The sequence below is a fragment of the Penicillium mononematosum genome (genome assembly GCF_028829835.1).
Source record: "Penicillium mononematosum strain IBT 11891 chromosome Unknown utg000005l:1.0-9366267.0:1.0-9372171.0, whole genome shotgun sequence".
In the NCBI taxonomy this organism is placed as follows: Eukaryota; Fungi; Ascomycota; class Eurotiomycetes; order Eurotiales; family Aspergillaceae; genus Penicillium; species Penicillium mononematosum.
Window position 1 is genome coordinate 6012002 of NW_026643275.1, and position 24560 is coordinate 6036561.

The 24560-nt window shown below is 49.2% G+C and overlaps 11 protein-coding genes across 11 annotated transcripts; 6 read left to right on the plus strand and 5 right to left on the minus strand.

The window, feature by feature from the left end:
• Positions 1–829: 829 nt before the first annotated feature.
• Positions 830–1676, plus strand: N7519_010463 (uncharacterized protein; the record flags this gene model as incomplete). The annotated part of the gene is made up of 3 exons (XM_057297236.1): positions 830–1256; positions 1311–1358; positions 1417–1676. The coding sequence occupies 3 exons, from the start codon at positions 830–832 to the stop codon at positions 1674–1676; spliced, it is 735 nt and encodes a 244-aa protein (XP_057145118.1).
• A 1247-nt stretch (positions 1677–2923) lies between these two features.
• On the minus strand, positions 2924–3334 carry N7519_010464 (uncharacterized protein; the record flags this gene model as incomplete). The annotated part of the gene is made up of 1 exon (XM_057297237.1): positions 2924–3334. The coding sequence occupies one exon, from the start codon at positions 3332–3334 to the stop codon at positions 2924–2926; it is 411 nt and encodes a 136-aa protein (XP_057145119.1).
• A 376-nt stretch (positions 3335–3710) lies between these two features.
• Positions 3711–5791, minus strand: N7519_010465 (putative acyl-CoA dehydrogenase; the record flags this gene model as incomplete). The annotated part of the gene is made up of 4 exons (XM_057297238.1): positions 3711–5226; positions 5280–5342; positions 5410–5626; positions 5686–5791. The coding sequence occupies 4 exons, from the start codon at positions 5789–5791 to the stop codon at positions 3711–3713; spliced, it is 1902 nt and encodes a 633-aa protein (XP_057145120.1).
• Positions 5792–6182: 391 nt separating this feature from the next.
• On the minus strand, positions 6183–6854 carry N7519_010466 (glycoside hydrolase family 18 protein; the record flags this gene model as incomplete). Its single annotated transcript, XM_057297239.1, has 1 exon — positions 6183–6854. One exon carries the CDS (start codon positions 6852–6854, stop codon positions 6183–6185), a length of 672 nt encoding a protein of 223 aa, XP_057145121.1.
• A 2086-nt stretch (positions 6855–8940) lies between these two features.
• N7519_010467 (NACHT domain protein) lies at positions 8941–13178 on the minus strand (the record flags this gene model as incomplete). Its single annotated transcript, XM_057297240.1, has 3 exons — positions 8941–9665; positions 9712–10714; positions 10737–13178. The coding sequence occupies 3 exons, from the start codon at positions 13176–13178 to the stop codon at positions 8941–8943; spliced, it is 4170 nt and encodes a 1389-aa protein (XP_057145122.1).
• A 1261-nt stretch (positions 13179–14439) lies between these two features.
• N7519_010468 (tautomerase family protein) lies at positions 14440–14862 on the minus strand (the record flags this gene model as incomplete). Its single annotated transcript, XM_057297241.1, has 1 exon — positions 14440–14862. The coding sequence occupies one exon, from the start codon at positions 14860–14862 to the stop codon at positions 14440–14442; it is 423 nt and encodes a 140-aa protein (XP_057145123.1).
• A 670-nt stretch (positions 14863–15532) lies between these two features.
• On the plus strand, positions 15533–16574 carry N7519_010469 (uncharacterized protein; the record flags this gene model as incomplete). The annotated part of the gene is made up of 2 exons (XM_057297242.1): positions 15533–15947; positions 16003–16574. 2 exons carry the CDS (start codon positions 15533–15535, stop codon positions 16572–16574), a joined length of 987 nt encoding a protein of 328 aa, XP_057145124.1.
• A 578-nt stretch (positions 16575–17152) lies between these two features.
• Positions 17153–17917, plus strand: yth1 (cleavage polyadenylation factor RNA-binding subunit YTH1; the record flags this gene model as incomplete). The annotated part of the gene is made up of 1 exon (XM_057297243.1): positions 17153–17917. One exon carries the CDS (start codon positions 17153–17155, stop codon positions 17915–17917), a length of 765 nt encoding a protein of 254 aa, XP_057145125.1.
• Positions 17918–18816: 899 nt separating this feature from the next.
• On the plus strand, positions 18817–19586 carry pst2 (putative NADH-quinone oxidoreductase Pst2; the record flags this gene model as incomplete). Its single annotated transcript, XM_057297244.1, has 5 exons — positions 18817–18843; positions 18899–18984; positions 19038–19150; positions 19192–19433; positions 19491–19586. The coding sequence occupies 5 exons, from the start codon at positions 18817–18819 to the stop codon at positions 19584–19586; spliced, it is 564 nt and encodes a 187-aa protein (XP_057145126.1).
• An 832-nt stretch (positions 19587–20418) lies between these two features.
• Positions 20419–22430, plus strand: npl4 (nuclear protein localization protein 4; the record flags this gene model as incomplete). The annotated part of the gene is made up of 4 exons (XM_057297245.1): positions 20419–20511; positions 20587–20717; positions 20781–22239; positions 22302–22430. 4 exons carry the CDS (start codon positions 20419–20421, stop codon positions 22428–22430), a joined length of 1812 nt encoding a protein of 603 aa, XP_057145127.1.
• Positions 22431–23468: 1038 nt separating this feature from the next.
• N7519_010473 (uncharacterized protein) lies at positions 23469–24455 on the plus strand (the record flags this gene model as incomplete). The annotated part of the gene is made up of 1 exon (XM_057297246.1): positions 23469–24455. The coding sequence occupies one exon, from the start codon at positions 23469–23471 to the stop codon at positions 24453–24455; it is 987 nt and encodes a 328-aa protein (XP_057145128.1).
• Positions 24456–24560: the final 105 nt, after the last annotated feature.

Genomic DNA, 24560 nt, shown 5'->3' on the forward strand with positions numbered 1-24560 from the left:
TTACCTCAATTCTTGTTCTTTACTCCTATCTGCTCAATCAGTTTACTTCGATGCCTTTAATTGCCCTAGTAGTCTTGTCTTCTTATATAGGTTTCCACGGTCGTGTTTCTGTATGTATTTTCAGGGGTCTTTCTAATAGTCTCATCAGGTAATCCTTTTAGATATCTAGCTATATAAATTCTTTCTCCCCTTTCTTAGTCTGTAGAAAAGATCGTATAAAAGGGTTAGAAAAGGCTTAGTCTGTGAAAGGGAACTTTTTTCATAACTTTAATATCTTAACGCCTGTCATATCAACTTCTATAGTGTCAATTTCTATAGTTAGTTAATAAATACTGAAATTTTCCACAAGCAATATACAATGTAGCACCCCGGCGACTAGTTATCTCTTTCTGTTTACTCGGTTTACAACCTTCAATTACCCTAGTCATAGCTCTCTACTAATCTACTTTATCAGCTTACACTTAGACAGCTTTTACCACCCTAGACTTAGCTCTTTACTTCTATTCACTTAAGTAGCTTACACTCAGATAACTTTAATAACCCTAGTTTCCCTAGTTTCAGCTCTTTACTTCTATTCACTTGAGTAGCTTACACTCAGATAGCTTTAACCACCCTAGACTTATCTCTTTACTTCTATCTACTTATTTTACACTCTAACACCTTCAATTGCCCTATCCCCGGCTCGTTACTTCTACTTCCGCATCATCGCTCACCTTGTCCTTCGCATCTTCAAACCCAGACTTGGCTCGTTACTTCTGCATCGCATACCTCCCTCGCACCTTCAATTAACCTAATACCGGTTCGTCACTTCCGCTTCCTACATTTCGAGATGCTTAGCGTCACGCGTTTGGCAGCACGAGACGTGCTGCTGCAGCCCCTCCCGCCCCTAATAGTTGGCCAGAATCACACGATTTCGAGTGCGATCCACCGAGTGGACTTTGTGGGAAAACTAGCGCCCTGGCCAAATTTTGAAGGCGAGGTTATTGCCGCCTTCAACTCCCGAACCGTCACCTGGAACGCCCAGACCCTGGACGTAATCATAAGTGGCATAGGTGCAGGTGACTCCGTCACCCAGGAGCAGTTAGTCCTGGGAGATGAGACCGGCCTGCAGGGGCGTCTAAATGAACGGCTTAGTCGCCCTGTCACTACATGCCTTCAAGTTCAAGGGCACCTGCTACGACTTGGCGATTTTAAGGCATCTAGCGAAGCAGCACGACCTGGGGTCCTTGACAACGGCGCCGCTACCAAAGTCGTCGGTTAAGTGAAGACACCATGGGCCCCGGAGCATGTCGACATGCTAAGGGACGGAGTGGAATTTTTTGAGACTGGCCAAGAGCACCAGCTTCGCCGCATTTTCGGTATGTATGATATGAACTATACTCGCGGTTTATTATACTAATATTTACACTATTATAGGGCAGGTTGCCCGATACATGAAACACCTGAACGTGCGACATGCGTTCCTGTCGACCTATGATGAGACAATGTTTCTTAGGAAGGTCGATACAACAACCGGCTGGGCTTTGCAATTCTCTCCGGTAATCACTCGTGATTCCCAGTACAGCATCCCAATGAAGACCATTACCACCCGGCAAGGGCTGTTTTATTTGGCCCTTCTCGGCCAAACTGCGCAGCCGTTTGCTACCAGGCCTTCGCGCAGTCAGTGGACCACCTAAACAACTGGCGAGAGAGTGGTGTGGGTTGTGGTGATGAGGGTAGCTCACTCCCTCTTAAACAACACGCCTCTCTTCCCTCGTGCTTTGACCTTCCTCTGGTGGGTTCGTGAATCCCACATCCATTCCAGAATACATAGTGAAGGTCAAGCAACACCTGGTTGTTAATATCTACAAATGAGATGAGATCATGAAAAGACTGCCCAATATGGTAATTGTAGTGACGATAGTTGTAGAGAACTATGTAAGAAGAGAAGAAATGGTAGACATCTATCTACTACATGGGGAAAAGCCATGTAACATCTGAGAGAATTCAACGGTCACCTATGTCTGACGGAGATTTACAAGGAAAAGACGGTTCTCTCGTCTGGAGTCTGACATTCGAAATCGGACATTCTAAGACTGGTCTTATTCTTCAACGGAATCGTACGATCTGCATTAGCACATAGTGCTATACGCCATATTGAGATCTTTCTTTCTTTTGTTTATTCGTTTGTTTCATTTCATATGATGGGTGCTACTTCGTTTCTTTCCCTATCTTTACTATTCTCTTGATTGCACTTTGTTTCTTTCAATTAAAAACCCATTGTAGTGGTTGATGCTTAAAAGTCCAAAAAAGTAAACATACCCAGGACTCTCGTAGCATGCTATCGTGGTGCGTTATATACATGTAGGTAGTGAATATACCGCTTGGTACGGCAGGCTATAATCGCGGGGGGGCACTATATCATATTTTGCTTGCGGACCAAAATATATACGCGAGCCTCACCCAACATGCCTTGTAGCTACAGACATATTGCCAAATTTTTCCCTGTCTACCGGTGGATCTCATTGATCAATTTCACTCATCTGCCATTCGATCTATTCACGAACTTTCTCCCACTGCGCCCGTTTATCCACTAAGAGCTGTGCCGGTGTCTTACCCGCCACATTTGGCTGGTCCATTGAGGCTCGGGCTTCTTGCAATATGGAAAATGATCTCATCGTGCGCCCGGATCTTCTCGGAAAGTGTCGGCCACTCAAGTGACCCGTCTTCTTTTTCCCTCCTGACAAGCCTTCCTGCCACCTCATGAACTGGCGTGTTTCCCTTTTTATTAATCACACTGGTATCTGCACCTCGACTAACCAGCAAGCAAGACGCTGTGAGTTGCCGCAAGTTTCTCTCCATGAAATGTAGCGCTGTCCAGCCGTTCATGTCGGCCTGGTCGATATTGGTAAATGGAAACTTCCCCCAAAGGGAGGGCCGCAGCTTAGGAGATATTCCGCCGTCTCGTCTCGAACCGGACATAGAGACACGCAATGTTCAGTAGTTCAATGTTCTTGCGTCTAAGTCGAGCCTCAAGTGGCTCCGTTTGACTGGGGTCGAACTGGTAAATCTCCGCAAGTACATGAAGCGCATCTACGCTGCCATTTTCTGCAGCCAGGTGGAAAGGGTCCCATTCATCATGGTTCCACTCGTGCACCTCAGCTCCAGGCCCGAAGAAACTCTTACCATAGACTTCGGTGTAGCGATGTAAGTTTGACACATCATTGGCTGCGATGATAGATTGCACAAGCCTACACCAGCCATCGTCGTACATGGGACTCCCGTCCGAGGCCGAAATCACAGGTGGGATATCTGGGGATCCTTCACAGGGCTCAGAAAAATTAGGGTATGACATTGCGAGGCCCTAGGAAGCTGTGAAGCAATTTCAGTTGAAAATGTTGGAAAGACTGATTTCCAAGGCCAAGTTTGAAGCGAGATAGTTCACAAATAGTGAGAGAACGGGACAGCGAAATAAGGGGGACCCTTGTGTTAGCGTCACCGCACTGCAGAGATTTAAGATGGAAGAATATTTTGGCTTGCGTATAAGTATCTGCGACATCTAATAGGGCAATACCCAGGTCTTGGATTCCTTTTTTTCGCCATCTTATACAGCTCAATGTTGGAATGCAAAGTGTTGGTTGGATGTTCACATATATACAGCTAAATGAAACGTCAAAAAAGCCAGTCAATCTTACATGATATATATGGCATAAATGTTCATCAGGACTTGCTCAAAGCTTCGAACCCGCCTTTTGCAAGGATCGGTGGCCAGACGCACGGTTCGCCGGCAAGTCAACTCCCCAGGCAATGCGGCAGTCCCATTGTAGATGTTCCTCACCTCCAGAGGTAGCGCTAGCAGTGCCACTGACTGTAACAATGTCATGGAACACCTGCTCTCCAACGCCACCCTCAGCACTCAAGACCCAGCGACGAGCGATCTCGGTCATCACAGGATCATTATCTCGTTCAGCATCAAGCGCCAGAAGGGCACCGGACAGAATCCAAGCCAGAGTAAACATAAAGCGACGGCCATCGGCGACAGTTGTAGAGGGATCCTGAGTCGTGAAACGAGCACCCAAAGCTGACCACGCAGCTGTCAGGGCACTTCGCAAATCCACGCTCTGAATTAGGGTCAAGGTACGGTCAAGCCATGTTCCGAATATCTTCAGGTTGTCTTTCTTGATAAGGAAGCGGACGAACTCGCTTGCTAGAACGTTGGTGGTACCCTCCCAAATAGAATTGACTGCGTTGTTACGCAGAATCCGAGAGATGTTAAACTCAGGCTCGTCAGCCTCATCCATATAGCCGACTCCACCCATAGATTCCTGGCATTCTTGAATCCCTGCAGTGGCCATCTTGCTGATGACAGCCTTGGCAGTGGCAGTCAAGGTACGGAAAACCACCTCGGCTTCCTTACCAGGCTGAGGTAGATGCGCGAGCTTATTAGACGACGGTGTTTGATCTTCAACAACCCCAAACAAAGCAACCGTGAACCATGCAAAGTTCATTGCGCCCCTGTGCTTTACTTCCATTTCTGCGAGAAGCCGCAAATGCATTGGGATCAACCAGAGCGGTTCGCCGACAGTAGTCCTCGCTTTCGCAAAGCTCTTCGTGATGCTGATGGCTCGGCGCCAACCAGCAAGCGAGCCAACGAAGGTATGGAGCCGGGTGACGTTGAGAAGAGGCGCAATAGTGACGATACCCTGGTCTAGTTCCCCGATGAGGTGCGCACGCATGTCCTTTAGTTCCAATTCGGCCGTCGGTAATTCTTTAGTACCGAGTTTGTTCTTCAGTCGGTGGATCCTAACGCCATTAGATACAACTCTGGAGACGCCATCGGCGCCGACCACGGTCCGTCGCAATGGCGCAAGGAACGTGCTTAGCTTCCCAGATGGCGTTTTCGCGAGCAAAAGAGCAAGGTTTGCATCCGTTGCCGAAGAGAAGAACTTGAATCCGCTGATGAGATAGTCGCCATCACCCAGTGGGTCGGAGCCCGAAGAGCTAGCTAGCGGCGAGTATGTAGCCCATGTTTCGGTGTTTTGGACGTCGCTGCCACCGGCTCTCTCAGTCATCCACTGGCCCGAGGTCCAGTGATCATCCTTTTCGGAGATCAACCCCTGAAACGCAGTATGAAATGGATGTGTAGATGGCAGCTTGTTGATTCTGGATGAGAGAATAAAAGCAGCACCATCGGTCATGCTAATCGGACAGGAGTAGAGTCCAGAAGAAGGCGAGTACAAATAATTCCTGGAATCATGACATGAGCGATAGCGTAGAAACATCGACGACAAGATACTCACAGTGCATACTGAACTGTTCTCCGATCGACTCCTAAGCTCTTATCATAGCCCGCCGAGACGATCCTAATCGGATCAAGTTAGATCATGCACGTCATCTCGAAGGCGCGATTTCCAAGGTTATAGAGGATACCTATTCCGAGCACCCCATTTTCCCAATTGCTTCCAGCCTTCTGTGGTCACCAATCGATCATAGTCATATCGCTTGCCCCAAACGTTGTGGCTCTTCACATATGGTACATTGCGCTCGGCATCGGCGCTCCATTCACGAACCTGCTCGGAGATAGCCTCGGCACCGAACTGGATGAGATGCGGTTGTACAGATTGTAATGTAGCGGATGGTAGATACCCTGGATAATGTTTAGAGATTATAATAAGTACAATAAGTACACATGAGTGAGGGACTCACATGCCAGTGCCCGTTGAAGGCTGAGATCCGACGTGTAGGTATTCTCCAACGGCCCGGGATCGGTGATGTAGCCGCTATCTGCTGTCGCGGGCTGCGAGGAGGACATGGTGTTATTCTTGGAAGTGAATTTAATTAGAAAGTGACAGGCGAAACGTTGGAATGGGTTTGATAAAGGAGTTGAAGATGCGGGGGAGATGGACCTCGGCCGTCGGTTGTCTCATGGAAGTATAAAGTCTCATATTTGCCCTCCGTAAAAGCGCCGAACTGCCTTTGGTGTCACCTTATTGACCCTGCTACAAGGTATCTATATTTTCCCGTTTCCACTACATAGTCTGGTCATAGCCTAGTGGCGAGCAAGAGATAATTGTATTGTTAAAATATCAAGACAGGCCTTGAGAGACCATTCTAGCTATAACAAGCCTTCAAGAGCATATCAGCGCTCCATGAACAGATCTGATTTTTTATTTATTGTTTTTACCTCAAACGGCCGAAGACGCTCACATATCGTGCAGTGTGTTGTATCCCGTCTCAACCAAGCTGCGCGGTCCTCGGGCGTCCGAGCAGACATGCCAGTAGAACAGGCCACCCAGTTTTGACGAGGTCACGAATTCCGCCTTCTGTTTTACTGTTTCGGGGGTATCATATGTGACGAACCCTCCATCAGCTCCAACACAGAATGATGCACCAATGTTCCGGTCATGGTACTCCTGTGTGCCCGGTCGCGGCAGATCGCGATAGTCAAAAACGCCATCCTCGCCACCGCTTCCAGTATACCGCTGACCAGGGCCATTGCTACCCAGGAAGGATCGTCCGTAAACCGGAACACCTAAAATGATCTTTCTAGGGGACACTCCTTGTCTCATGACGTAAGAAACTGCAGAATCACCAGATATGCCTGAGCCATAAAGCTGGGCCTGGTGGCCCGTCTCGGATTCCCATGGTCCAGCGAAATCATAGGTCATGAGATTGATCATGTCAAGATGCTTTTGTGCCGCAGCAAGGTCAATGTTCCGCAATGCCCACTGGCCAGCAGGGAGAGCGGTGGTAAGGACATATCGTGGAGCGGGTAACACTTCCCGCAGGCGTGCGAGGAGGCGAACATAGTCCTTCCCTTGCTTGGAATCAGAGGGGTGCTCCCAGTCGACTGCATAGCAGATATAGTGAGTCATGTGCTTCCAACTTGCATCACAATCAAAAAGATAACGCGGCCTTACTGTCAATCCCATCAATTCCAAATTGATCCACCAGTCCCCGCGCGGTGCGAACGAAAGTGTCCAACCGAGAGCGGCTGTTGGCTACAGCGGCGAAGTTCTCACTTCCTTTTCCACCGCCCCGACAGAGAGGATGACCCTCATCTTAGAATATTGTTGCTTCAATTGGACAAAAGCTCTAAGACAACCTTCTGCACCGTCAACGGGCATTTGAGTATCAGCCCATTCATCACTCAGCTATGACGCAGCGTCAATAAATATTCCTACATCGGAGCCGGTGCCTGCTTAAACCTAAACTTACATAGACAGTACCATCATCTTTCACCCTGCGAGAAACCAATTTGAGATTAGCGCGTCAGCCATCTACTCGAACTCGGGCCTTAGAACGGCGATGATTGGCTGCGTTTTACCAGGCAAATGCGTAGAACACGTGAGAGATAAATCCCAAGCGCAAAGATGAGGGAGGCTCCTTTCGATAGATTCTCCAATTCGGATAATAGGCCGCGTTTGTGTACAATGGCACTTCGTATGAGACGTGGAACTCGGCCGGGGTCACGTTCCGCGCCCCGTCGGCGGAAGAGCCTGGAAGCTGAGAACATTGTCAAGACGTCAAGGTTAGTGTGCAAGGTCGCGCATTGGATGGAACCACAGAAAGGACTGAAGCTGAAGGGAATTCCGAAAAAAGTGACAAAGGAAAGAAAGAAGAGAAAGAATTGGATTGAAAGTTGGAAATTGCCCAGAACATGCTGTGTGTTTCCTTTTTAGGAATATGTCACGTGGATCTTCGTCTTTTATTACAACATAGCCTCTCCTTTTGTACTTACACCAATTAGGTGGACTCTCCGTATGATCAGGCAGTTTGCAGATGCAAATCTGAGGTAACTTCACTAGGCTGCTTGGCGTTGTCAAATCAACAATTCGACACAGTAAGATGCGGGGAATGGGCTAAGCATATGCGCACCATTTTCTTCCAACAAAAGTACGGAGTACGCATTGGCTGATGTTTCGCGTCAGCGGGTTGCTTGCCAACTGGCAGCCAAGTGGCAACCTGCACTGTCTCAGAGTTCAGTTACGAGCTGTGTTAGATCCAAAACACACCGGATCTTCTCCGGTCATCTCCGTATGACCTACGGTTCGATCTAATCAGCGCTGATGGAGTAATAATAGGGAGAATTTCCACTAAGGCGCAAGTGTGGATCGACCTGCATGAGCGACGCACCCGTGTTCGAAAGATTTTGCAAAACGGCACCAGATCGCCGTAAAACAAAATTATTGTGGACGATCATGACTCGTGAAAATACGAATCCAGACTCAAGCTCGTGTTGGTGTCCCGGTGAGCAATTTATTCTGCGAAGCCAATGACCAAACAAGACACAGGTTTGACACCTTGCTAATGTTTGCTTTTTTTTTGGATGCGTGTACAGGGGGTACTCGATTCGCCGACAGTCTATAATATGAGGCTGGGGCCTGCACGACTAGAAGGCTCCATGAAAACCGAGCAAACTAGGCGTCCGTTGGCAATCTGTCAACCTCCCTCCTCCATCCTACAATTGCTTCACTACAGAGGGTCTAGTGCTGCCCTGGGTGTCTATCTCGTCTATCTCGGGCCAAGTTGATAGGCAAGGCTTGACAATAAGATTTGTTCCCCTCCTCCCGAGATATTCATGATGGCCCATAGCTCTCTTGCTGACTATGCGGATCAAACCCGGATGGTCAGCCCTTGGGAGGACAGTTGGCAGTATCCATGGATATTCCCCACTTCTGGTATCTTCGATAGCAGACCCGCAACCTTGTACTCCCCCTAGCCCTGCCCGGTATCGTGCCACAGATCAGCTACAATTGGATCAACTCCAATTTCTACCGTTTGCCGAATGGGAACAAGGTGGCGAATACGATGAGGAGCTTCCAAAATACGTCTGCTACACAATGGAATGGAAGCTTATACTCAACCGCAAGGCAGTAGGTAGAGTGACCGAAGAAGGTTTGGTTGTAGCCCCCTCCGATGTGGTGGTAAGTAAGCCAACAGCCTCCCCGGGCCAACACGTTACCTGAAAAATGTTGCCCACCGAGATCTCTGGGGCTCCGGCAATACTCGCATACACCAGGCCGACAGTCCACCCTCAAAGGCAAAGTCTTCCGTCCCCCACTTTTCTGAAAGCATATCCTTCCATTCTTCGATCCATATCGTCTGCCTCTTGCCATCAGAACTTTCAAGCGCCATCATCCCCGCCGGCACACGTTCAGAGGGCCGAAGCGGAGGGCCAGTATAATAAAACTCGTGCCGAGGATCGCAGATGCCCCTAAGATGGGATGCCGTGGACCGAATACCGTGGTAGCACCATCGACAGATGGCCGTCAATGGGCAAGAACGACAGAAGTACCAATGACATATCGAGTTCACCTCACGCTTACAGTTTGAACACTCGGCGAGTTGGTCGATTGAGAATGGAAAATCGTCATCGTCCGGTCTTTCAGTTCCGTCATCTGGAAGATGCCGCTTCGCCTGCCGCAGACAGTCCCTATGCCAGACCTTGAGCAAATACAATGCCCCGTTAAGATCTTCGTGGCTGTCCGCAGCCACCAGAAATGTCCTAAAGAGGATCATACATGCCTCGTCATCGTTGGAAGGACCATTGTCCGACAACAGCTGGATAGTTCTCTTCACACGACCGCGGAGAGCTTCTCTGGCATTTGTGATATCTCCATGGTCCCGCAGCCAACTCGAGATGACCAAGCAGATATCACTCGATTCAGTATTTTTCGTCCAATCTCAAAAGGGACTTTGTAGATAATGGAACCTCTGGATGGTAAAGACACACGGCTGCTAAGCGGCTCCTTGACCACGTCTGAGCGGCCTCGATGTTCCAGCTATCAGGATTGTCGAGGGAGACAACCTCGTACCAAGCTTGAATTCCTGCGCTGATCAGGCCGTGCTCGAACATCATTGACGCGAGCAGATATTTCGCCGCCGCCAGGTTATCAGTTTGAGTCTCCCTTGAGGCCGCAGCTCTGCCCGGAATCAATGCAACAAGATCAATATGCTTCCTATCACCACGCATCAGCGCATAGTGAAGGACCCGATACATTAGCCGGGGCGCCCAAATGATTGCCGAAGTGAGGAACTCGACCAAATCATCTTTCTCGGTCCAGCTAAGAGAAACGGCACAATCGAACACATCTTGAACACGATCTGTCTCGTGCAGCTGCAGAAAGAGCCAAAAGAACGAATGCAGCGTATCCCTGTCTCGGTAATCATCCTTTTGTCCCACAAATGTTTCCCAGGCCTCGTTTGCGGTGGCAACAGCCTTGTCGGTCATTTTCGCAAGGTGCTCCATTTGCGCAGTGTTCAGCAACTTGCCGATAGAATCCTGCCAGCCACGGTCCCAGGAGTCGTCGTACAGCGAGTCGGCCAGATCAGAGTGTTCTAATGCCTCCTTGTACCTTCCGACCTTGGTACATGCACGAGCCATATCTCTGTGAATCACAGAGAGCGCTTGTTTTCTTAAGAAAGGCTTCCTATGATGTTCATCGAGAGCGATCTGGAATTGTTCGATGGCTGCCGCATAGTTATGATTCAGAAGGATCGCCTGAGCGAGCCGGGCATGCCATATGGGCGTCTTCTCGAGATGCTGTATCTCCGCGGTATGCAGCATCTTCCGAGGCTCCAGACCGGGCATTAACACCTTAAGTTTCCCATCCGAGGTTGGCCCGGTGGCTGCCATTTGAGAGTACACAAATAACATGGAGGAGAGGACCCCTGGTAATCCATCCTCTTCTTTGATATCTTTCGGAGCCAGCCAAAGTCGGGAGAAAACTCTCTACCAAACGAGAAAAAAGCACCGTGAAAGGACCGCCGTCGCTTGCCACCGTCGAAGACCGAGCACAATCCTGCAAGAGCTGTTTCGCATCCGGGGAGAGCCAATTTAGTACCAACTCTGCCCTCTTGTTCGCCGTATCACGATCTCGAGCATCCCACCAGTAACGGGCGATCTCTGTTGGGTGGGATGACGGGTAAAAGAGGTATATAGAAAGGCGATTCACGCGGCAATTTTCAATGAGCCAGTGCTGGGGCTTGAATACCGGCTCCTCGGTGAAGAGAGCGGCAAGCAGAGTGGCTATTGCTTCTCTTCGATTTGCTGCTTTCGCTGGGTTTGCACGCGATAGGTGCAGCGGTAGGAATTTCTGAGCATATCTATTTACTGGCCCTAGCCACCTTTTTGATACGGGTGCGAAGTTTCTTTGGAGAGCGTAGAGCAAGACAAATACAACGGACGCCTCAGCTCGGTCGGGGTCGATCTGAATGGGTCTAGCCTCCACAGGCTTGCTGAAGAATTCGTAAAAAGAACTATGACGCAGAGTTACAATGACCGCGTCTTTGTTTTCTTCTCCTTCATCCCCAGCGGGCCGGAGCGAAAACAGGGACGAGTATACCGTGCGAAGGTCGTCCTCAAGATTCAGGACCTCCTCTCCAAGGATGACCTCCAAGATAAGGTCGAGCTGCTCCACAGTCAGCGGCTTCTGAGCCTTCGACACAAATGAAAGTAAGATTTCAAGCTGTTGAATCTGTGTCCCCGTTGCTTCCTCGGCTAATCTTTCCTCGTCGGAGAGCTCGTCGGGCAATTCATTCGTCATCGCATCCGAGGCCGACAATTCTCTAGCTAGGCGCTCTAACTCTGCATGGAGCATTGCGCTGATTCCTCGGGGCATCGTCCGGACTACCTTCCGAATCTGCTCCTTGGTCCGACAGCGCAGAACAGATTTGATGACAAGGTTGGCCCATTCCCAGAGGCCTTCTGCTTGCCTACCTATATCCCGGACGACCTCGGCTTGAAAGTCTGGAGAACCGCGAAACAACTTGGTCTTCTGCAGCTTCTGAGAGACATAGTTGGAAAGGTCGTCCTTGTTCTGATTACTAGAGATTTCGATTTCGGGAATCCACCCAAGGGAGTGTTCGTCGAGGATGCCGCGCACCGAATTTCTGCCCAAAAGTACGACTCGGATTGATGGGGTGCCCATCCGGTCCTCTGTCACGTACGTCCTCTCCAGTAGGCTGAAAAGGATCTCTTGTTCCTCGGGGTCGGCCTCATCGATACCGTCAATGATAAAGCAAATGCTGCTGTCCGGTGGAGACGCGACGAAGTAGTCGAGCAAGAGTTTCCTCCAGACAACGTGGCTGTTAGCTGGGTCTTCTTTCAGACAGAACTCCTCGACATGCGCCGCGAAGCCCAATCGCTGGACAACGGCTTGCCATGCCAGCGTCCGCAGCGCTCTGTTAAAGGAGCGCAGATCCAAATCGTTGCTCTTGAAGAAGAAAGAGGCGACAATGGGTGCAGATGGGGCAGCCGCTTCTGCCGTCGCGAGATCGCTGATGATTTTTGACGCCAGATAGGACTTGCCCACACCAGGGCCGCCGTGAATCCAGAGGAGAGGCTCGGGTCCATGCCACCAGGACCGGATCTTATCTTCGATCCAGCTGCCTGATCTAGGTATCCGATTCTCGTTGATCGCGGAGAAGACGCGACCGGATGCAGAGACGGGATCTAATGCCTTCTTCACTCTGTCAAGTCTCTCACGGTCATTTGTGTTGCCGTCTCGTTCGAGTAATTTTGCTGTATTTCTAAGCGCCTGATGAGTGAGATCGAGCCCGTGAGCGGAGACCATCTTGTGTTCCTGGCTCGTCAACTCCTCCAGCTCGCCCAGGAGCGAGCTAATCGACGTGTCCTCAACCAAGACGTTCTTTGTCCATTTTGTAAGTCTTGCTCTCAACGACTCACGACTAAGTAATTTCTGCGATACCGCACAGACGCGAAGGAAATTAACCAGAACATTAACAATGATTGTCTTCATCCCTTCGCTGAGAGGGACATCCTTATACGAGTTCAGACGGAGAGCAAAATGGCCAAGTTTATGAAACAAGTCCATAAGCATGTCGAAAGATTCACTGACCCTACGAGCACCTCGAATCAGAAGCATCATAGCGCCCATAATGGAACCGGCTGGTGGAAAAGCTGCGGCGGCTGTCCCCGCAATCAGATCGCCCCAGTTCTCAAAGGGCAACAGGACCATCTGCATAGCTTGGAAGAGCGGGCGTTTCTGCATCCGGAAGTCTTCAAAATGGTCCTTCTCCGCGTCTAACTGACGGGACAGATCTTCGGGGCCGCGGACCTTAGGGAAGTCGCAATCGGTAAGCGCAATTCCCGTTTCTTTAGCATAGTCGTCACAGGCAGAACGCCAGAGTGCGGACAGCTTGCTATCCGAAACGTCACTTGTTGTTCGAGTCATCGTGATTTGGCGCGCAGACAGGAGGGGCAGTGAGGTTGTATGTTCATGCTCTGACAGAGTCTGACATGATGCCCCTCATTTCATGCAGTAAAACTTCATTTTCAGGACTAGCTCGTGCCACGTCATTTTGGGCCTACAGCGTGCTTCAGCACGCGTCCCCCAGTTAACTTGATGTTGCTGTTAGCGAAATTATGTTGCTTCATTCGCCAGGTCTTTTCGATCCTACCTCTCATTCGCTGTTACTTCTCTCCATTGCCTGCGTGATTTCGCTAGGCATTTTCATGAAGTCATCTTCTGATGGGCTTGTCTAGTTTAGACTGCGCCAAAAGCCACTGGCTGGTGGGTCGGGTCGAGATCTCAGAACCCTAACCCAAAACCCACGATGGGGTTTGGACTAAAACCCATTAAACCCCATTTCGATCCATTCTCTGTATTATTTTCCGGATTAGGCAATGCGAAGCTACGTAGTTAAGCTTATATAGTATCGATAAATATTGAAACAGTTGTCTACTGTAATCATCTAGTAATACAACTGATATGTCTCTTTGGTAGAGAGTAATAACTATATGAATCTATATGCATGGTGAGTTTATCATCAGTTATACGATATTTGAATATCGTATTGATTTATTTCATAGCGATATAAAATACGTTATGGTGTAAAATTACTTAACATATTCAAATTTGAGAAAGTTGGAAGATTCCACTAACTTGTAGCATTTTCTGACCGCGGTCAGAAGGTCTAATTTCAATAGGTTTCAATAGGTTTTAATGGGTAGACTACGTTAATACCCGCCTATAGGCCAGCCCATTATGTATACAAGCTACCACCAAAAAAAAAACCACCTAGAACTGCGTAAACTATGTAGTCATGTGGAAGTCACGCTTTTACGATTTAATTTTCAATGGGTTAGGTTTTGTGGGTTTGGCTACGTACTTGGAGGCCTAATAAACACCACCATCTCAACCGTCCGAGCCTCTTGAGGTACTTGGCTGCTCAACTATTTTCGCGACAAAAGGAGTGTAATTGCGGACCATATCGCGAAGAAGATCAATGAACATAGGATCTTATGGTGTCTACTATGGTTAGTAGCATCGCCTGTGTTGACAAGCAAGACCTACAGCTATCAGAAGTGTTTACAACATGCAGTAAGCTTATAGGGATGTCCAAAACAGGCATAACGTAGCAGATTAGCTCGAAGTATGTAGCCACTGTACAATGCCCATTCTTAATTTGTGCCTTCGGTATCTCCATGCATCACTAGAACTCAACAGCCTTATTCAGTTCGGCCCACTGCTTCTCTCCCTCAGACCCAGGTTCCGGAGGCACCAAACCATTCATCTTCCACAAGTCTCTCGACGCTTCCGCGATGAAATACTCCCAATCCATTCCCTTGGGCCCAAATACTGGATTGAGGATCTCGTCAACGCCAGCCAAGAATCGCCGTTTGGCTTCATCGCTCTTGAAGGCACGGGCAACGTGATAAATTGTCACCGCTGCAAAGTTGGCGTGAGGTTCGCCGCCAACGAATGCAGTGCCGGGGATGTCCTCAGAGAAGTGGACTTGGACGTAGAATGCAGGTAGGCCACGTGAGACGTACAAGTTGGTGATTGACTTGGCGAGTTGTTCTTTTTCAGCAGCCGTAATGGTGTTTGGGCTGTGTTTGATGTCCCAGGTAGGCATTTTGAAGGCACGTTCTTTTGAGAACAATTTGTTGGAAATGATTTCGAAGTGAATAGTAGCTAGATATGTCTTAATCTACTTCAAATATTGGATTTCCATTCTTATACTGCGCTGAAGATCGTAAGGTCCAAGATACCTAGGTACCTAAGTAGACCTTGGAGATTAGCATATCAAAGTTCGTCGTGTGATCGCCCATATACATGAGCACTTTTTCTCGATCTCGCACAGCCTTGATGTATCGGGAAGATAGTGTAATAGAAAAACCTCGACTACAATAGCGGGTCCACTTGTGCCACTAAGCTTTTTGATCATTTCATCAGCCTCGGGCCCCGGTCTTGATTACTATATCGTACAACGCCCCGGTCTTCACAGTAGTAACACCAATGACTACTCGGGTTGTATATTAGATCACTCGGACTAATATTCAGAATATGATGGCATCGAGTATGTCGATGTGTCATGGAGATGAGGCTTTCTTTTCGAACCGGACTGGGGTATGACGTGGGTCCCGAGGCCCATCATTTTGATTACCCTAACCTATTGAGTACATCTAGTTAAAGACTTGGGCAGATTGGATTCGCTAGTAGATTACAAATTCAAATGACGAATATAAAAGACAGCTGACCGCAGTACAGAATGTTTTCTCCCCATTAGCACTCAAATAACCGACATGTCCAATGAATTGATCTTTATCACCGGAGCCACTGGCTTCATTGGGAGTGCCACTGCAGTGGAAGCTCTCAAGGCCGGATATCGATTGCGAGTTTGTCTTCGAAGGCCATCCGAGCAATTGCAAACTCTGCTGTCAGAGTATAGTGACCAGGTTGAATTTGTTATCGTTCCAGACCTCACTGATGAGGCGGCATTCGATGGCAAGTTGAACGGCGTGGACTATGTCCTTCATCTTGCATCCCCTCTTCCTCATGGGACCGACAAGCAATCATACTTTGGCCCGGCTCTGAAAGGGACCACTGCGATACTGAAAGCAGCAGCAAAGGTCCCGACCATTAAGAAAGTCGTGGTTACCTCCTCCATTGCGGCTTTGATCCCAATGTCTGGCATTCCTACTGGTGGTGTGGTGAAAGGTATTATATCCCTCTTTTTATCTTCGAGTAAGAATTATATTGACGCATCTCCTAGAGGAAAACGACTGGGACTTTTCGGTTGATGAAAATGGGAATTTCGAGGACCCTCAAAACCCGGCTGGAACACCGATGAAGCTGTATCAGGCCTCCAAACTTCTTGCAAACAACGCAACTTGGGAGTTTAGGGAGACGGCTAAGCCACAGTATGCATTGGTGACGCTGCACCCTGGGTTTGTGTACGGGCACAATCTGGTTCAGAGTTCTGCCGATCAAGTCAACGCCGGGTCCAACGGTGGTCTATGGAATATCATTATGAATGGTAGTCCCAGCGGGAATTTGGTAGGAGTGCATATTCAAGATGTGGCCGAAGCGCACATCAAAGCATTGGATCCGAAGATCGTGGATAGCTCGAAATACCTACTGGTTGGTCCGAAGACAACGGGAGCTGAGATTGCGCGTATTGTGCACAAACACTATCCAGATTCCGGAGCGTCTATCTCTGAGGATTTCCAGGGCATCTCTTTCCCCGTTGATACGATTAAGGCGGAGACAGAGCTTGGGATTCAATGGCGCTCATTCGAGGCGATGGTGCGGGATCTGATGGACCAGCAGCTCGGGTTCCTGTAAACATGTCTGTCAAAGCAGGTGTTCGTAACCGATAAATATAGTGCAATATGTCAGTAGTAACCTCAATATGAAATAAATAACAACCGGATTGGATGTTGAAGTTTAGTTCTCTGTGGTCCTGGTTGTTCTGGTTTTCCAGCTTTATGCGGTTTCCATCTCCCTCGTCTCCCTTTCGGCGTGTGGTCATATATTTTCCATGAGACTAATAGCATAAGATTCGAGTATTAATCAGAAGCTTGCATCCCATGTACCTAAGTTGTAAAAATTTAGTATGATTGTTCATAAGTTGAATTGGATATCAAAATGCAAACCAGCCAAACACTACTTTGCCACCTGATTTCTAAGGCGACAACCGGAGAACAACTTAGACAGCTCCGCAACCTTCAACAACCAAACTTATTCCTCAAATTCCTTTCTCCGTACCAATTTGACCTGAATACCCCCAGAGTCTACCATTGGCTCTCTTTTCAGACCTTGCATCTTCATCCACAAAGAGGTGTGCATAGTCAGCCACATACACGCATCTGACTCGGGACGACCACCGATCCTCTCTTTACCCTCCTAAGCTTCATCGAGCCATGGCTACCGACACTAAAAGCGCAGCTGCGCACATTATATCCGCTGAACCGACGCGCGATCCCAGCTACAACGAGTTTTCTTTCACACCATTTCTGCGCAAGAGCTTCGGCTTCGGACTTGCCAGCGATGTACCTGTCTGCAAAGCCTATAGTGAAGGACACTGCCCATTAGGACCGGCTTGCCCAGATCGTCATCCCACTCCGTCCCGTGTGACCACATCCACTACCACAGCATCCGGAATGGCGCCATCTACAACACACGGATCGCTGGTTTGCAAACATTTCCTCAAGGGACTATGCAAGAAAGGACTGAAATGCGAATACCTCCACGAATATAACCTCCGACGAATGCCAGAATGCCAGTCATTCTCGCGATCCGGATACTGCACCAATGGTGACGATTGCCTTTACCAGCACGTCCGCGAGGAGGCACGCTTACCGCCTTGCGAGCACTACGACCGTGGATATTGCGAATTGGGACCACTATGTGCAAAGCGACACGTCCGCCGGCGTCTATGTACCTTCTACCTGGCCGGATTCTGCCCTGATGGAAAAGCGTGTGCCAATGCCCACCCCCGCTGGCCGGAAAACCTACCGCGACCTACAATGCGCACTGAAAAGACGGAGGAAGAACTTGAGCGCGAACGAGTTCTCATCCGTGAAGAACAAGAGCGGGAAAAAGAACGGGAACGAGAATGGCGAAATGAACGTGGTCGGGGTGGTGGATTTGGGCGTGGCCGCTTCCGTGGACGTGGAAGGGGTTAGGTGGATTCTTATCGCAAGGGTTTTTTTATGGGCGACATTGCATGGCATGGAGTGAGGTGTGGCTTCGGCAAGGGGTCCACGGGCTTCTCGGTTTCTTTTCATTTATGGTTTTTGCGCTAGTCCCGCGATACCCCCATTAAATTTGACGCAAAAACATTCAAGAATTCTTTTCTCCTTTCACTTGGGCTCAATTGCATAGTTGGTGTTACAAGGGCGACATCCCTGTTCCACCCTTGCTGCATCATATCTGCCGTCTGCTACACCGGCTTCGCCTGGCAATAATATACCTGTAGTGCCGTGAAACCAAATGCTTTTTCGTGTTAATACTCAGCCACGGAACTAAGTGCGCCGATATCAGCTTATGCCGATCTAACCCATATGATGGACTGAGCGTTCTGTCGCAAACGTAGTGAAGAAATTAGGTATCATAAGCGAATACATGACGTCATGATAGGCACTCCATAGATGCCCAGGTGGTCTATATCCTTTTAATTCCGTTGTTTACTAAGAGCAATTCTCCTCTTGCTGTAGAATCTAGACAATTAACATTTTTACTAATGGTTTGGTAACTCGACTAGGCACATAGTAGGGCGACGCCCACCCTTGGCACGTAAGATTTTCATTTGTCAGTTCTCAGTAAGAATCACTCTATATCCGAGTGGAACCTCTTGGACCAATCACATTCTTGCTCTGTCATCGATGACTGATAGCTCTTGCGAAGCTCTGTTGCGCTCGCTAATCATAGAGGTACTTAAATCACATACTAATTAATATGGTGGAGGAGGTACCTAGGACAGTCCCCCGGCGGGGTGGTACCCTTTATAATTAGCTACCTCCCCGCTCTTTCTCTCTCAACTTTCCCTCTACATCGTTCACTCCACACTCCTCAAATCATCATAATGGCTCCCAAGATCGCAATTGTCTACGTACGTCTTCCAATGGCAACGCATTCCTCTCCCATCTCACTAACTGTCCGATTAGTACTCCATGTACGGCCACATCAAGGCCTTGGCCGAGGCCGAGAAGAAGGGCATTGAGTCCGCTGGTGGTCAAGCCGAGATCTTCCAGTCAGTCATTTCCATTGCCCTTCACGTCACTTGATTAACATTTGAGTCTCTAGGATCGCCGAGACCCTCAACGAGGAAGTCCTGGGCAAGATGCACGCTCCTGCCAAGGCTAGCTACCCCGTTATTGAGCCCGCCGACCTCCTCGCCTTCGACGCTGTTCTGTTCGGTATCCCCACCCGTTACGGTAACTTCCCTGCTCAGTGGAAGACCTTCTGGGACAAGACCGGTGGTATTTGGGCCACCGGTGGCTTCTGGGCAAGTACGCCGGTCTCTTCGTGTCGACCGGTACTCAGGGTGGTGGTCAGGAGTCGACTGCCCTTGCCTCGATGAGCACTCTCGCCCACCACGGCTTCATCTACGTTCCTCTGGGCTACAAGACCGTCTTCGCCCAGCTGAGCAACCTGAACGAGGTCCACGGTGGTAGCGCCTGGGGTGCTGGTACCTTCGCTGTAAGTTAAAACGACACACTCCGATACCTTTTCTCTTGCTGACCATTCCGTCTACAGGGTGCCGATGGTTCCCGTCAGCCCTCCGCTCTCGAGCTCGAGATTGCCACCGCTCAGGGCAAGGCCTTCTACGAGACTGTTTCCAAGGTCCAGTGACTGCATGATGGTACCGAGTCGAAGCCGGAGAGCTCGACCCCTGTTGCTGGGGCGGCCGCTCAAAAGACCGAGCAGCCTCCCAAGGAGCAGCAGGGTGCTCAGGAGCCAGCCAAGAAGGAAAAGAGCAGTGAGGGGCCATGTGGCTTGCCCAAGAAATGTACCATTCTTTGATTGGGCCCATGTCTCTTCTTGTGCTCTCCAATTTTCGGCTGTTCTCCCTGGGGCGTTCTCTTAGGCGTTTCGTATTCTTATGATTATACGGATATACCATATTCATTTTTCGACTCCAACTATATCTAGCCTAATGGAAGAAATTTTTGGAAGATTGTCAGTTACTTTTAACCTAGTAAAACGTAGATATTCAACTTTCGATATCCGCCTATGTTGCATGTGCATGGTTTGCCGTCCATGAGGACTAGTAGTATCTTGCTGGGCACATTTCTGCCTCATTTGCACACATTTTACCACAATTCATTTCCAATACCGGTGCTGAAATAGGAACTGCTTTGCTATCACTTCCTTTTGGAATTATTTATTCATATGTGCATGTTGTATACAGGCTCTGGCTCTCCATCTTAAAGCTCTGTATCTGTGGTAACAGCTTTACCGACGCCTCGCCCAAAACTCCACCCCGACCGCGGGGTGTTCCGTCAGGCAGATACCATACCGCCCGCCAGCTGTGACGTGACCAGGGAAGCTTCGAGTCGAGCTTCTCTTCTCACTTGCATGTGTCTTCTTTGTCTTCTTCTTCTTCCACTTGTTTTCCTCGGAAAGTGAAGCCACTACCTCTTCACCTTTTCTTCAACAGTGCTTTAGCCTTCCCAGGGCTAAGATGGCCTCCATTCTTCTGCGATTCGAGAGTCGAAACGGCCAATTTCGACAAACGGTCAGCCCGCAGGAACTCTTCCCATCACTTCAAGAAAAGGTATTTGTCGGCCCTTCCTCAGAAGGGAACGATAGCAGTTCGACAGCGAAAATCTAATCCGGTAACTGCCGTCAGATTTTAGGACACCTCCCGGCAAATGTCGAACCTTCGTCCATTGCCCTCTCAAATAAACCGATCGGCACAGGTGGTGAGGAGAGACTGTTAGAAAGCCTACAAGGAGTTTCCCTTCAACAGGTTGGCCTCAAGTAAGTGTCAAATACCATATTTGCCTTTACAGGTTGAATTACTCACGCGCCGCTGATTTGAAGGCATGGCGATAAGCTCTTTATTGGGTACCAGGAGCAGACACAACAGAATGTACCCTCGAACGGCGACACATCTACCACTGCAGAACACCGACTCAATGGAGCACCGATCCCCAAGCAGCAGACAGTCCCGATCCGTCCACAGCCAAGTTCCTCCGCTCCAATCAAGAACCCGTGGGAGCTGGTGCAGCAGTCACCGCTAGACAATCTACTGGACAAGAAAGATGGAAAGATCAAGCGCGGCATGGACCAGAAGATGTGCAGACATGGTCCGCGAGGGATGTGTGATTACTGCATGCCGCTCGAGCCTTACGATGCGAACAACATGGCAGAGAAGAAAATCAAGCACCTTTCTTTTCACTCATACCTGCGGAAAATCAATGCCGCAACCAACAAGCCTGAAATGGGAACCTCGTTTATGCCTCCTCTCAATGAACCATATTACCGAGTGCGAACCGACTGCCCATCGGGACATTCGCCTTGGCCGGAGGGCATTTGCACCAAATGTCAACCAAGTGCAATCAGTCTGCAACCCCAGGAATTCCGCATGGTAGACCATGTGGAGTTCTCATCCCCTGATTTAATCAATTCCCTCCTTAATTTCTGGCGAAAGTCTGGTGCTCAACGGCTGGGCTTCTTGTATGGGACATATGAGGAGTATACGGAAGTACCACTGGGTGTAAAGGCTGTCGTGGAAGCAATCTACGAGCCCCCGCAAACGGGCGAAATCGATGGCGTAACACTCCATGACTGGCACAATGAAAAGGAAGTGGACGAAGTAGCCCGTCTGTGCGGATTGCAGAAGGTTGGTGTCATATTTACTGACTTGATTGATGCCGGCCGTGGGGATGGTTCAGTGGTTTGCAAGCGACACATCGACTCATACTACCTGTCTTCACTCGAAATCGCCTTCGCTGCACGACTCCAGGCACAAAATCCCAAGTCAACGAAATGGAGCCGGACAGGACAGTTTGGCTCGGATTTCGTAACCTGTGTGCTCAGCGGAGACGAGACATGTGCGATTTCTGTCAGCTCGTACCAAGCATCCGTGTCTGCAGTTGAGATGGTTCGGGGAGATATCGTCGAACCCTCAGCTGACCCGACCGTGATGCTGGTGCAATCAGAGCATGACGAAGATCTCGGAAGCAGGACACGATACATCCCCGAAGTCTTCTACCGACGGATTAATGAGTACGGTGCAAGCGTACAGGAAAGCGCTGAGCCGAGTTTCCCAGTCGATTTCCTACTAGTCACCCTCACCCACGGATTCCCAACAGAGTCATCCCCGTTATTCACCGACAGCCGCTTCCCTATCGAGAACCGCGAAGTCATCGGCGAGAGCCAAGAGCTTCGACATGTTGCCCAAAAGCTCGTGTCCCACGGTGATCCCGATAAAGCTATCCAAGGCGTTTCCGACTTCCACATCCTGTGCTTCTTGCATGGAGTCGGTACATTTAGCAAGGTCGGTGTTTTGTGTGCATCTTTTAGTCTAGTGTACGTGACACTAACTGTCTTCTTCAACAGGACGAGGAATCGCTCCTCTGCCGCGTCGCCAGAACGAAGTCCGCCGTCGAGGGCATGCAGCTTGTGAATACCCCTGGATGGGCCACGTTGATGACAATTCTTCAAGAGAGTGGTGAGCGCCCCCCCTAAGCGCCCCTGGCCCACACCGGCCGAGTCTTCTCGCTCGGATTCCCAAACCCGGAAACGTCGCAACCCCCCCATCCTCCACCTTACCCCGGTCCATATCTCCCAGTCCCGAGAGTGACCAGCTTGCTAAGAGGTTTAAGGGAGCTAGTTTAGAGTAACGGGTTTCGTCTTTCGCCGTTCGGTTTTCATCGCACTCCCCCTACACCCTTCGGTTCAGCTTTCCCTACCGGTGTTGCCCTAAAAAGTTAGGTGGGAGGCACTAGTGATTGTTCGTTGCCTTCTTTCCGAGATATGGATGATTCCCGGACCCGAGATGGAGATTCGATGGTGAGAATGGAAGTTAGAAAGTCCTTTTCGTCGGCTGGTTATAGCAGTTTAAAGCTCTGCACGATATCACTGCATTTTCGACGAATACAGTCGAAATTTGGGTTGCGCCTTACGCGTCTCACGGCCCTTGACTGTGCTGTAATTAGATAATTCACTGGTGCTCTTCTCTCAGGGCTTGTCTAATCTGATCTGCTTTTTCGGGTAACTTGATATTAAGTAGAAGTTTTCGATATGAATGCGGCCAGATCGACGCTTGGGGTGGATGATACGAAGTGATCTATGGAAATGCACGTAGGTATGGGATGTGAGAATGTTTGGAATTCACGTCTCAGGCCAAAGCAGTTAAGGGGTATCCAAATGCATTTTTCTCAAGCAGCTTACGGAGTACCTAGGTAGCCCTGGAGGCCCATATCTTACTCCGTACAACAGACAGGGACTACGCATTAGTCTTAGCACCTCTGGAGACACATCACCCCCGCACACCGTCTCAAGGCTCGACCACTCAGTTTCAATTTCAGACGAATATCCGTTGTAATTCGCTTCGGCTGGAAGATTCGTAACACCTGAACACTTCACAAGAACCTCCCTTTCGGTCTTTCCAGAGCTCAGTCACTGGCTTGTAGTTTCAGCAAATGATATAGATATGGAAGCCCCTGTTCGACTGCTCAGAAGGATCAATAGTTAATTTCACAAGCCCTACAGAATAACGCAGCTATGAACCAAGACAACGCTCCAGAAGCAGACCATATCATCGCCGAAGATAATACTCAGCCAAGCGACAATGCAAGAGATCATACTGGAGCCCTGAATGTAATCAGGAGTCAGACGAAGGATGAAGCTGCACCTTCGACCCAGCCCCTTTCTAAAGACAAAGCTGCATTGAAAGCCGAACTTATGCACCGAATCTTGAATCACGATCAAATCAGAGCTGAAAAGGCAGAAGCCAGATCCAAGGTTAGAGATGATGAAGGAGAGGTACTCTATACCTTTCATCGCCGCAAGATTGTTCGAATCAGCGAATATCTCGTGGTGAAAAAAGCCGATGATATTCCAGCCCATGAAGCTCCAACCCTCCGGTTCATCGCTGAAAATACTACAATCCCAGTGCCAAAAGTTCACGATGTTCGTTTGGAGGATGATAAAGTGGTTGGCATTGTCATGGACTATATGCCTGGTACGCAACTAGACGAAATTTGGGACGCCTTGAGTCCTGACCAGAAACAATCAATTGCTGAGCAACTCCGTGGCTATATCTCCCAACTACGAAACCTCAAAGGCAATTATATCGGTGCCGTTGATCGCGGTACCGTCGCAATGGGCAATTGGGGGCCTATCTATGGAGGACCCTTTGACTCTGAGCAGGAATTCAATCGGTGGATTTTAAGCGACCTCAGTTCAACATTACAGGCTCCGCTCAGATACTATGCAGAACATGCACTGACGGATAGCCATGAAATTGTCTTCACTCATTCTGATTTCTCCTCTCGGAATATCCTTGTCGATGAAAATAGTTACCAGGTTACTGCTATCCTAGACTGGGAGTTTGCTGGCTGGTATCCAGAGTGGTGGGAATACTTCAGAGAATACAAGAGCTTCCAACGAGGCAAGGATTGGGGTGATTACCTGTGCCATATTCTGCCCCCTCGATATGAGCAAGAGTTCCTTGCTATGTCTTATGTATCTGGATACTGCAGTAGCTAGTCAATCGCTTCAGACGGACCGAGATTTGCCTATATCTGTTACAATCTTTGTCTTTACAGAATCCGATCCCTCTACTCCCTACACCTATAGACAAGGCTATACATG